Source organism: Mauremys mutica, chromosome 6 (genome assembly GCF_020497125.1).
Source record: "Mauremys mutica isolate MM-2020 ecotype Southern chromosome 6, ASM2049712v1, whole genome shotgun sequence".
In the NCBI taxonomy this organism is placed as follows: Eukaryota; Metazoa; Chordata; order Testudines; family Geoemydidae; genus Mauremys; species Mauremys mutica.
This window is the reverse complement of record NC_059077.1, coordinates 37,027,578-37,040,023: the sequence shown is the minus strand read 5'-3', so window position 1 is coordinate 37,040,023 and position 12,446 is coordinate 37,027,578. Positions and strand designations below refer to the sequence as shown.

General features: G+C 39.8%; 1 protein-coding gene across 3 annotated transcripts in view; it reads right to left on the bottom strand.

The window, feature by feature from the left end:
- ZSWIM6 (zinc finger SWIM-type containing 6) overlaps positions 1-12,446 on the bottom strand; it is a 153,261-nt gene that overhangs the window by 12,437 nt on the left and 128,378 nt on the right. For all 3 annotated transcript variants that reach the window (XM_045021802.1, XM_045021803.1, XM_045021804.1), the window contains exon 10: positions 10,724-10,859. In XM_045021802.1, the coding sequence (XP_044877737.1) occupies positions 10,724-10,859 (136 nt within the window). The remainder of the gene's footprint in view (positions 1-10,723; positions 10,860-12,446) is intronic.

Below are 12,446 nucleotides of genomic sequence, written 5' to 3'. Positions count from 1 at the left end.
ATGAAAGTGGAGAAATTCACAGACAAAGAGATGCAAATATTTCCCAATATACTGTACATGACTTGTACATGAGCTTCCTACCAGAAAACAAAGTATGCAATGAATGACAGGGATTCTCAAACAGACTTCAGCATCTGAGTCAAAATCCAAAAGAAAATTAGACATTTTACTCCTTAACTACAATGCAACAATTATTTTCATTTCGCTTCTTGGCACGAGGGCTAGAAACTCTTAACATTTTATATAATAGCATGTCTAGAGGAAAGACCCTAATCTGCAGTGATTGGTAGTCATTTCTCTCTTTTGAAATTACTTCTCTGGCACCAATGCCTGATCCTGAGGCTAGAATTTCCTTGGGTTTACCCTAATCTAGAACCATCCCAGTAACAAAAGAAATTACATGCAGAAAAGTGACCACCATGTTCTATATAGGGATACTGGCTGGAAGGGTTAGGAAAGTAGCTATAGCAGAAATGATCACCTGCCATGCCTCCCTCACTAAAATCCACTATGCTAGATAATCACCATTAGAAAAGATGAGGTTGTAGTCACCCTGAAGAAAAATACTTATCCTCTCTTCTGCGAACGAGGTCATGATAATTCAGGGTAAGATGGGAAAGGCTAACGAAATATTGAACGATAACCACAGAAAGAATGTAAAGAAGCAAAACCTCCCATAAAAAGATCAGTCTCTTGACAAAGGTTAAGAGACATCCTGCTTTAATGAGGCAGTCATGATGCCTTGTTGACCCATTATAGTATGGATTTTGTCCCAGTTTCAATGCCATTGTCTTGATGATTGGCCAACTCTTCCCTTACGTTTCCCCTCTTCTAGCTCCCCATCTATTCCCTTTCCTCCCACGACACTTGCTCTCTTCTCTCTACTTGAGCAACAATGGAGGCCCAGATGTGGCTGTGTGGAGTGCTCTTTTCAGACACAGCTGGACTCCAGTCATCATTCAGGGAGGCAGGACAAGTGACATGCCTCCCTCCCACCAACAAAACAAGTGATAATCTCCCTCCCCCTAGACATCAGACATGCTTGGATCCTCAGCTCCCGGCCCGACATGGACCTCAGTCCAATCTCCCCTTCAGCTGGCATAGACTCCCTCCAATAATCCTAAAACCGTACTGGTTTATGGCTCCAAAAATCTAGTCATTCTACTTGGGCTCAAGGTTGTTACTATTTTTTTGTACTCGGTTGAATATCTATTTATTTTTGAAGGGAATGAAATGGGAAGAGGAAGGAAATTTGCATCTCTCCAGTCAGGAAAGGCTGTTCAAAATCCACTGCGTTGAGACATTAGGTAATGAATAAATTAGTTCAATAAGACATGTATTACAATACCATTCACAAGATTTTGGGCTTTAAAAAAAAAAAAAAAAAGGATCTCTGTTCTTTAGGTAGGAGGGTATTTTGCTTCCTCACTAAAGACTATAGAACCTATTGTAAAACCACTGAGGTTTTACAGAAGCATGTCATTCCGTTCTCTGCAGGTTCCTAAAACATACAAGAGAAACTTCAAGAGTCTTGGAGAATGGAAAATGACATCCTGAACGTATTCAAGGATATTTACACTATGTTTTATTTTTATATATACCCTATATATATATACCCAAATCATTTTCCCTCTTCTCTTTCCTCCCCCTGACCTGACAAAATTTACTAACTGAAGAGTGTGTGTGTGTATATATATATATATATATATATTTTGTTCTTCATATATATATATAAAAAAAATAAAACATAGTGTAAATATCCTTGAGTACGTTCAGGATGTCATTTTCCATTCTCCAAGACTCTTGAAGTTTCTCTTGTATGTTTTAGGAACCTGCAGAGAACGGAATGACATGCTTCTGTAAAACCTCAGTGGTTTTACAATAGGTTCTATAGTCTTTAGTGAGGAAGCAAAATACCCTCCTACCTAAAGAACAGAGATCCTTTTTTTTTTTTTATTATTATTAAAGCCCAAAATCTTGTGAATGGTATTGTAATACATGTCTTATTGAACTAATTTATTCATTACCTAATGTCTCAACGCAGTGGATTTTGAACTTACTATGAAGAATATATATATATATATATATATATATATACACACACACACACACACACACACACACTTTCACACTCTTCAGTTAGTAAATTTTGTCAGGTCAGGGGGAGGAAAGAGAGGAGGGAAAATGATTTGGGTACACAAGAGTACTTCCAACTGTTACATGCAGAAAATGTAGAACTGAATAATAGGTTATGAATGACAGCAGCCAGACAAAGAGTATGAAACACACAGTGTTTGTGAAATCTTGTAGTGATCACTTTATCCTTCACCACCACCACCTAGCTTCCAGACCCCTCTGCAAGCCCAATGTAAAATGGTGAACTGTGTGTTCACACATGCTATTTTTGATGGATTATAAAACATCAGAGTAACAGTCAAAACTGTAGCAGATCTGAAGGCCTCAATTAGATCCAGTCAAGCATATTTATTATTCTTTACTTTTTCAAATCTCATTTTTAAAAAGCAATGAATTATTTAAACAAGATTTCAGCTGAAGCTGCCTTCTGATTAAACATGACCTAAAACAGACTCCTCCTAAAATCCACACAAAAAAATCCATTCCTAATTTGGGCCCAAATTCTGCACTCACTATGCACAGAAAACTCAATGAAGTTCAAACAAGGTTCATAATGCCCTTTTATAAAGAAAGTGTGCTAAAAGAAGGTTAACTCACTGCAGTTTGAGTTCTCCAAGTAGATTGCCTCTGCAGATCCACATTCTCACGCTATGTAGCTTGGTGCTGCAAACTGAGAAACCATCTAGAGAGCAGTGGCTGTTGAGGGTAGCACATACATTCCCCGTGCAGACCCAAGTATACAGAAGGGACATCAGCTCCAACTCCCCTCCATTCCTTTCTGCCCATTCAGTATATTAAAGGAGAATGCCAGAAAATGGAGGAGAGTGGGTGATTGTGAATATGCAGAGGCAGGATATCAAGAACTCCAGTTACAGGCAAGTAACCCTTTCTATCTAGAATAGGCTGTGAAGACTTTTGTGCATGGGGGACTGACCAGTAGCCCTGTCTCTAGATGGTGTGAGTAAGTACTTAAGACTCCATTGAAAATACCAGCTTTCGTGAATAATGAAGCACAGCTCTCCTGAATAACGCTGCTCTCCTAAATTGAGAACAGTGTTGCATGAAGGTGCAACTTGAAGTCTATGTAGCAGCTTTAAAGATTTCAAGGTTAAGAAATATTTTCATCCCTGTCATGAATGTAATCTGAAATCTAATGGAATAGGCCATAGGCTATCTGCTAGTCAACTAATCCTTCTGCTTTACAGAAGGAGTCATAGCCATGGCATCATCATATAAAACTTAAATCTTCAGCTAAGTATATTTGTTTTTCTCAAGTTAATATAAAATAATCTTCTCTCTTTGGGTTTGTATCAGGAGTTGGAAATATTTTCCCTCATATCACTGAGGTGCTTCCTTAGCTTCTAGGTTGATTAGAGAGAAAAAAATATCATGTCTTGGAATGTTCTCATTAAAGGAATTCCTGAAAAGTGATGAGGAATGCAGTCAGAGACAGACCAGGGTGTGACTGGATCACATAGCCTCTATTATCCTCAACACATCTCTAGTCCACACTGTAACAATACTACTAGAGTAGAACCTCAGAGTTACAAACACCTCAGGAATGGAGGTCGTTCATAACTCTGTACAAAACATTATGGTTGCTCTTTTGAAAGTTTACAACTGAATGTTGACTTAATACAGCTTTGAAACTTTACTATGAAGAACAAAATGCTGCTTTCCCTTTTTTAAAGTACTTTACATTTAACACAATACTGTCCTATATTTGCTTTTTTTTTTGGTCTCTACTCCTGCCCGATTGTGTACTTCCTGTTCCAAATGAGGTGTGTGGTTGACTGGTCAATTCATAACTGAGGTTCTACTGTACTACTAATAAAGCCAGACATCAAAAGGGGAAGAGGATAACTAAGAGTGAAGGGCAGAACTCTTCCATCAGCCTTTGCAGGTGGAGCCAGATGAGTTAATGAGAACAGGCTCTGCCATGCTGACAGCTCCTGCAATGCTTATCCACATGTAACTGAATGAGAGGACCTTTTTAGTATTGTTCATACTGCGGTGGTAGTTGAGCAGGTAGGAATTACCTCTCAGACTTAAAGGATGTCTCATGCTGAAGGGTGGTTGGATCCCCAAGGATTTCGCTGTCAATTTGGTCTTCCTGAATCTCTCCAGTATTGTATCTGTTTTTCTATCTGAAAAGGTCAATATCTTCAAAAATCAAGCTTTTAGCCATGACTTGGGCTTCTGGGGAAAGTCCAAGGTCCTTACTCAGAAAGATAATGTGTTACAGCTGTTGACATTGATCTTGCTCAAATGTCGAATACAGTGTACTCCGCTTGTGTTGAGATATATTCTGGCCCTCCATGATGGGCTTTAGCTCTTTGCTTTTCTCATCAGGCAGGGAGTCCATGAAGGGAACAACTTAACCTCAGGTGTAAAAGCGATCCCTGGCAATCACTGTTTGATAGCTCACTGTACAAAGTGACAGAGCAGCAACAGAAGCAGACTTGCAACCCAACTGGTCTAGTCTCCTAAACTTTCTCTTGGGGCATCTTAAATCCTAGGCTATTAGTGGTTGATTTATGCCCAGATAAACAAACAGTAATAAGTCAGCAAGACCAGATGGTATTTACCCAAGAGTTCTGAAGGAAACTGCAAAATTACTAACTATGGTATGTAACCTATCGCTTAAACCAGACTTTGTACCAGATGACTGGAGGGTAGCTAATTTAACACTTATTTTTTAAAAAGGCTCCAAAGATGATTCTGGCAATTAACAGGCCAGTAAGCTTAGCTTCGGTACCAGGAAAATTGGTTGAAACCATAGTAAAGAAAATTATCAGACAGATAAACATGATATGTTGAGGAAGAGTCAACATGGCTTTTGTAAAGGGAAATCATGCCTCACCAATCTATTAGAAATCTTTGAGAGCATCAACAAGAACATGGGCAACGGTGATCCAGTTGATATAGTATATTTGGACTTTTCTGAAAGCTTTTGACAAGATTCCACACTAAAGGCTCTTAAGCAAAATAAGCAGTCGTGGAATAACAAGGAAGGTCCACTCATTAATCAGCAACTGATTAAAAGATAGGAAACAAAGGGTAGGAGTAAATGGTCAGTTTTCGAAGTGGAGAAAGGTAAATAGCAGTGTCCTCCAGGATCTGTACTGGACCTGTGATGTTCAACATATTCATAAATGATCTGGAAAAGAGGGTGAACAGTGGGGTGGCAAAATTTGCAGATGATAAAAAATTACTCAAGATAGTTAAGACCAAAGCTGACTGCAAAGAGTTACAAAGGGTTCTGACAGAACTGGATGACTGGACAACAAAATGGCAGATGAAATTCAATGTTGATAAGTAATGCACATTGGAAAACATAACCCCAACTATATATACATAATGACGGGCTCTAAATTAGCTGTTACCATTCAAGAAAGATCTTGGAATCATTATGGATAGATCTCTGAAAATATCTGCTTAATGTGCAGCATCAGTCAAAAAAAGTTAACAATGTTAGGAACTCTTAGGAAAAGGACAGACAATAAGACAGTAAATATAATAATGCCACTATATAAATCCATAGTATGCCCACACCTTGAATACAGTGTGCAGTTCTGGTCACCTCATCTCAAAAAAAGGAATTGGAAAGGTACAGAAAAGGGTAACAAGAATGATCAGGGGTATGGAACAGCTTCCATCTGAGGAGAGATTAAAAAGACAAACTGCTCATCTTAAAAAAGAGATGACTAAGAGGGGATGACAGGTGAATAAAATCACAAATGGTGTGGAGAAAGTGAATAGGGAAGCATTATTTACCCATTCACATAACACAAGAACTAAGGGACACCCAATGAAATTAAAAGGCAGCAGGTTTAAAACAGAGGAAAGTACTTCTTCACACAATGCACAATCAACCTGTGGAACTCGTTGCCAGGAAATGCGGAAGGCCAAAAATATAATTGGGTTAGAAAAAAAATTAGATGGAGGATAGGTTCATCAATGGCTGTTAACCTCATGCTCCAGGTGTCCCTAAACCCCCAACTATTGAGACTGGACGACAGTGGACGGATCACTTGAAACCTGCCCTGTTCTGTTCTTTCCCTCTGAAGCATCAGCACTGGCCACTATCAGAAAAAAAAATATTAAGCCAGATGGACCATTGATCTGACCTAGTATGGCCATTCCTAATGTACAGAAACTTGAGGGCTTATATCCCTTATTTTATTAATCCCATGAAATTTACCTATGTAAAAAATTTACACAAATGTCTAGGGTTTTCTGGAATTTTGCAAAGCACTTAATTTCAATATATCTTGTGGCCATGAGCTCCATAAGATTAATTGTGCATTGTATAAAAAAGGTATCCTGTTTTTATCTATTTTAAATTGATGCTTTTGAATTTCCATGTGTGCCTTTTGCTCTATTTAAGAATAAATAAATAAAATAAATAAAAGTAGGAGCTCTCTGTTTACTAGGGAGTAAACCATTTCCTATTTTATATACCTCTGACAGGTCACTTCCCCCACACCCGATCTCATCTCCAAACTATATAGCTACTACATCCAAAAATATTTAAGAGTTGTAGAGTCAAGCACTCAGGAGTGCACTCTCAAATGCACGCGCGCACACACACACACACAGCAGTGCTCACAAGTATTTTTAAATGCTGTGACCAGAACTGAACACAGTATGCAAACTAAGGACTCACCACTGATTCACATAATAACGACATAATATTTTCAGTATTAAACTCTATTCCTTTCTTACTATAGCCTAGCAGCTTGTTTAGTTTTCTAGCTACTATTGCACATTGTTAGATTTCACTGATTGGTGCACAATGGCATCCATATTCCCCCCTCCAGCAAATACTTGGGGCAGGTCTACTCTATAAACAGTAATTACTATGGTGGCTGACTTTCACGCTACCCTCCTTCTGTCGGGGAGGTGCACGGCCTCACCAGTAGCGCTTCAACCGACTGAAGAGGGGCAGTGTGGGGACTGAAAGCCAGGGCTCTTAGCTCTGTGCAGCTCCCCACCAGGAGCAGGGGACAGTTGCTCGGGCTTCTCACCTCCCTGAGCAGGGAGTGGGAAGCAGCTGCCTGGGCTTTTCGCCTTCCTGAGTGGGGAGCTGGAAGTGGGAAGCCCAGGCAGCAGCCAGGCTGGAAGCGGAGAGTCTGGGGGCAGCAGGGTTCCCAGTGGGGAGCACGGGCAGTAGCCCAGCTGAGTGAGGGGAGTCGGGATGAGGGGCAGCCGGATTCTAGCTGGAGCTAACCACCGGCACCAGGCTTTCTTGTCATGGAGCCGTGAAATTGACAAGAATGACAGCCAACAGCCAATGTAAGTAATGCAGTGTCTACACAGACACTGTTACCCTAACTACACCCACATAAGCCTACGCCTCTTGTGGAGGTGGAGTTATGATGTCAGTGTAGCAAGGCACTTACATCAGTGGGAGCAAGGCTGTGGTGTGTACACTGACAATTACAATGGATGTAAGGCAGCTTACGTCAACCTAACTCTAATGTAGACCAGGCCTTAGTTTAGAACTCAGAACTGGGTATAAATAATTCCAATGGTTACTCTAATACACTGAATTAATCTGTCAGAGTTAAGCAGCCATCGAGTTTATTTACGCCTCCAGTCATTCCTGGCTTCTCTAACCTAAATTTGTGTAATCTGCAATTCTTGCCAATTCACAGTTCGCCCCTTTCTCCAGATCATTGTTAAATATGGTAAGCACCAATTCTAGTATGAATTCTTGGGCATCCCACTATTATCTTCATTTAATGTTAAAAACTGACCAATTAATCATATTCAGTTTTCTCTCTCTTAGCCAGTTTCTAATCTATGGCAGAAGTTTCACATTTCATCTTTTGCCACTCAGGGCTGGTCTACACTACGGGGGGAAATCGATCTAAGATATGCAACTTCAGCTACGTGAATAACATGAAGTTGAAGTATCTTAGATCGAATTACCTACTGTCCTCACGGTGCGGGATCGATGTCCACGGCTCCCCATGTCGACTCTGCTACTGCCGTTTGGGCTGGTGGAGTTCCGGAGTCGACAGGAGCTCATTCAGGGATCGATATATCGCGTCTAGATGAGACACGATATATCGATCCCCGAGAAATCGATTGCTACCCGCCGATACGGCAGGTAGTGAAGACGTAGCCTTAGCTTCATTAACATCTTGTGAGGGACTCTGTCAAACACTTTTTGATAGTCCAAATACATTAATATGAATGGGTTCTTTTTTTCTATTTATCTGACAGCTGCAAGGAAATCAAATACAAGAAGTGATTTTCTTTTGCAAAGTTCTGCTGGCTTGTCCCTTCTTAACTGAGCTCATCTAATTTTATAGGTCTGTCTTTAACTGCACTAACCGGTTAACATGGTTCAGCCTGGTAAGGTTCTCTGGAAATTAAAGACCTGCCTGAGAATCAGCAACTGAACCAGCACTCTGGTCATTGTTTAAGCAATCAGGCCCCAGGGAGGCCCTGATTAAGGAGGGGAGTTCCCGATTACCAGACTAGACTGGGGCTGGATAATAAATGACCTAATTAGCCCATGGATAAAGAGCACAGGAAGAAAGTTCAAGGGGAGAGAAGCAGGAGATGTGGAAAAGAAAATTAAAAATGGCTCACAGGGCCTGATGAAAGGGAGTTCTCTGGGAGGAGACACCTTCCTCCACCCACTGGAGGAGGGATAGTAAAGCGGGGGGATGTAAATACTGTAACTGCACTAGTATGTTTAAAAGGTGGTGGAGTGAAACACTGTAAAAAAGCTACACGGTGGTATCTACTAAAAGGAAGGTCACAGAGCGGTCTGTAGGAAGCAAAAAAGGAGAGGCACACTGGGATCCCATCATATTGCCCCCCAGAATCTGTTTTTTTTGTTGTTTTTTTTTGGTTTTTTTTTGTTTTTTTAAAGTACTGAAGTACCAGAGTACTTTACCTAGACAAAAAACTTATGATCGATTACATTCCTACTGGTTCTTTTGCAGACTTCAAACTTCTGATTACTATTAAAGTGTTTGTGTTGTAGTAACATCCAGAGACCCCCAATTAGAGTCATGGCGCTAGTGTTCTAGGCATTGTACAAACAAGAAGAGACAGTCCCGACCCTGAAGGGCTTACAAATGAAGAATGAAATTTAGTGACAATTAAGAATGAATCTGTTTGTGTCTGGCAATTTGTTCAGCAATTTCTGAGACCTTCCAATCCCCAACCTAGACTTACCTGTCCTAGATAGTTTTCCTTTCTACTTCTACATTTTGAAGAACATCCTTTCAGCTAAAGTAAATTACTGCAGCTTGTCACCAATACACTTTTTTGCTTGCCTTCCAGCTTTGTTTTACTTCTGGAACCAACTCATATGTATTGCTTGGGACTAAATCAAGAGTATTCTCTCTTGTTGTGTGCTCTGGAACTAGGTTCAGCAAGCAATTATTTATTGTGTCAAATCTCTCTAAATATTTGACCAATTGTGCATGTTGCTGGAATGACTCATTATTACTCCTTTAGATTTTGTGGCCTTCAACATCATGCAACCAATTCTCACTATCTTGGATCCAGAGACCAGGAACATAACCTCTATAGTTGTATCTTTATGACCTGAGAATTGTATCCTTATAGATTCTACTTGTAAGAACCAGTACTTAAATTTCTTCACAGGTTTCATTTCTAGTAGCCAGTTCCTTGAACTTCTAGGTAGTACTGGATCCATGGTAATCCAGATGGAGCCAGTGCCTTCACTGTACTCAGAATGGAGAATATGAATTTAGCCATTCATACTCACAGCTGCCCTGAGAGGTAAAGCCAATGCAAACTGAGCACTTCCTTAGGCATGCCCTTTCTCCCAAATACTGAGAGCAACTTGGATACCAGTCCTTCAGATATTTTTAGCGGCCTGACATCCAATTTAATTCCAATCTCATTCCTATCTTCTATCTGGATCTGTACAAGATTGCTTGGTAATGAAGCAAACAAAAAAGAAAACTGGTCTGAACTACACAGCAGCAGAGACCGTTAGTTTATTCCCCAAACCCTTTATTATTTTACAAATTCACTTTATGGAGTTAATTTTAAAATACATTTTTTAAAATCAACTCCATAAAGTGAATTTGTAAAATAATAAAGGGTTTGGGGAATAAACTGTCCTGCAGAACAGACTAGACAGAAGAAGGTCCTGAGACCTGCCACCTTCAATGGTAAAGTAACTTTGAGCTGTTGGAGTCATTACCCCCGCAACTACCTTTCACATAGCATCCAGATCAACAAAAAGGGAGAGCATGATTGCAGTAGTCACTGTGGTCATTTTTTTAAAAATGATTTTGTGTCTGCAACACTGCAGCAAGAGTGGGGATTTCTATGCAATTTACAAATAACTGATTTTACCCAACACCTCTGAGGTAGGCAGTAATTACTGCACATATTAATTGCTTTTACAGATGAAGAAATTGAGGCACAGAGATTAAAGTAATTTATCCTAAGTGTAACAGAACACAGGTCTAACTCCCTGCCTTCAATCATCAAGCCTTCCTTCTTTGGGGTTACTCAATTTACAGCAATTTTTTCTGACTTGGATTTTTGTTTCTCTCTTTCTAGATGAGGTCTGAATACATACCGCATGGCTCTCAGTGCAGTTTTGTATGCCAATTCAGCATCATGAGGTAGGAGAGAGGTGAAGAGATACTTGGCAAATGTGTGCATTGGAACACTCTCTCGATGGATGATTTCGCCTAAACCACTATACGGTCCAGCTGTGAGAGAAAGAGAGGGAGAGAGGATGACAGAATTTACACATTGTCAAACAAATACCTTTTTTTTTTTAAGGTCCAAAAAGTGTTTAAATTATAAATTGTTAATATGCCCTGAAAGAAAAATGTCCAACACAAAGAGAAAATATTCAAATAGTCATGATAGGGTGGGGGCCTTACAAATGATCAGATTTAAGCTCTTGCATTGTCAGTGCTAAATAAAAACATAAAAGAAGAAGAGGTATCCTGTTGGGCTTATTGTAGGATTCAGACAGTCCATGGGTTACAGAACTCTTCTAAATTTATAGATTAATTTAAAATTCTTTTCCCAAAGTTTATAATTAAAATCTGCAGTTTAAGTGAGGCTACTTTAGGCAGTAACCATTTTACAGAAAAGTACATTTTTCACACTGAGAATGGGGCCTCCCCAATATCAGAATGGCAGTCAGCAAGAGGAAGAAGTTACCATTCACATTTTGTTTAAACATCTTTTAATACTTCTCAAGCACCATCAAGAGGAGATTGGAACACATTTTACATTGAGCCCCCAAAAGATCAGCTTCCAATTGACATATGCCAAATATCACAAGACTCATGATAAAAATCAGAAGCCTCAGCATACTGAAGACTTGCAGTTAAATTAAGCAAAAAATTAAAATAGAATATACCTTGCAACAACTTTTAGTCTCCTGCTTTTCCATGCATTTAAATGGTAGCTACATAGAGTGTGAATTTATCTATGTTAAACATGCAAAAGGTCATCTTCATATTGCATTACTAACTCTTTTTTGTCACACCTAATTATGAAGAAAGACTCACTAAACACCACTGATGTGATTATAATCTTAAATCACTGCAGTTTTTCTTTATTTGTTGACACTGGTTGTGCCTAAATTGTTTGAATGTACTGAAATCTTTGCAGTCAGGATTTCTCAGCACACAACAATGCAAGAGCTCCTTACCCATTCCTTGTAACTGTGTACTAGACAAGCATATTACTACTCATTTAACCTCTACAGATTTCCTGCTATGACCACTTGCTTATTGCTCAGAAATCATGACAAGAAACAATGATCTGAAAGCCTATCCTTTCATTCACAGAAGTGTGTAACAGACACCAGGGAAAGCCTGAGAAGCCATTTTTTCACAAAAGGTCCCAGTACTATGTAAATGGTGTAGTTCCACTGTTCATAGAATCCAAGCTATGGGAGGTGGTACAGGAAGTACAGAACCATGTCTACCCCAGATCCTGGCAGATCTGCTGTTACTACATCCAAGGGCCAGCCAGTAGCCCTGCATATGGGATGAGGAGGGGAGAGAGGATTCCAGTACCAGCCAGCAATAATTCTGGCTCTTCTGGCTTGTCAGGGACTGGGATTTAGTGCAGCCTCAGGAGGAATAGTGTATTGCTCTGGATTCTCATGTGTAATCTTTCATTCAAAGTATTTTTCTGGAGACATACTTGCTTACTATATGCATGAAAAGCTTCTCATTGCTCTGAGGCAGTGAATTTAGCACCCAGATTTAAATATTCAGCCCTCAGCCTTTCCCCCCCAATAGCCATCACCAGTAGGGCTGTGAAAACAACAG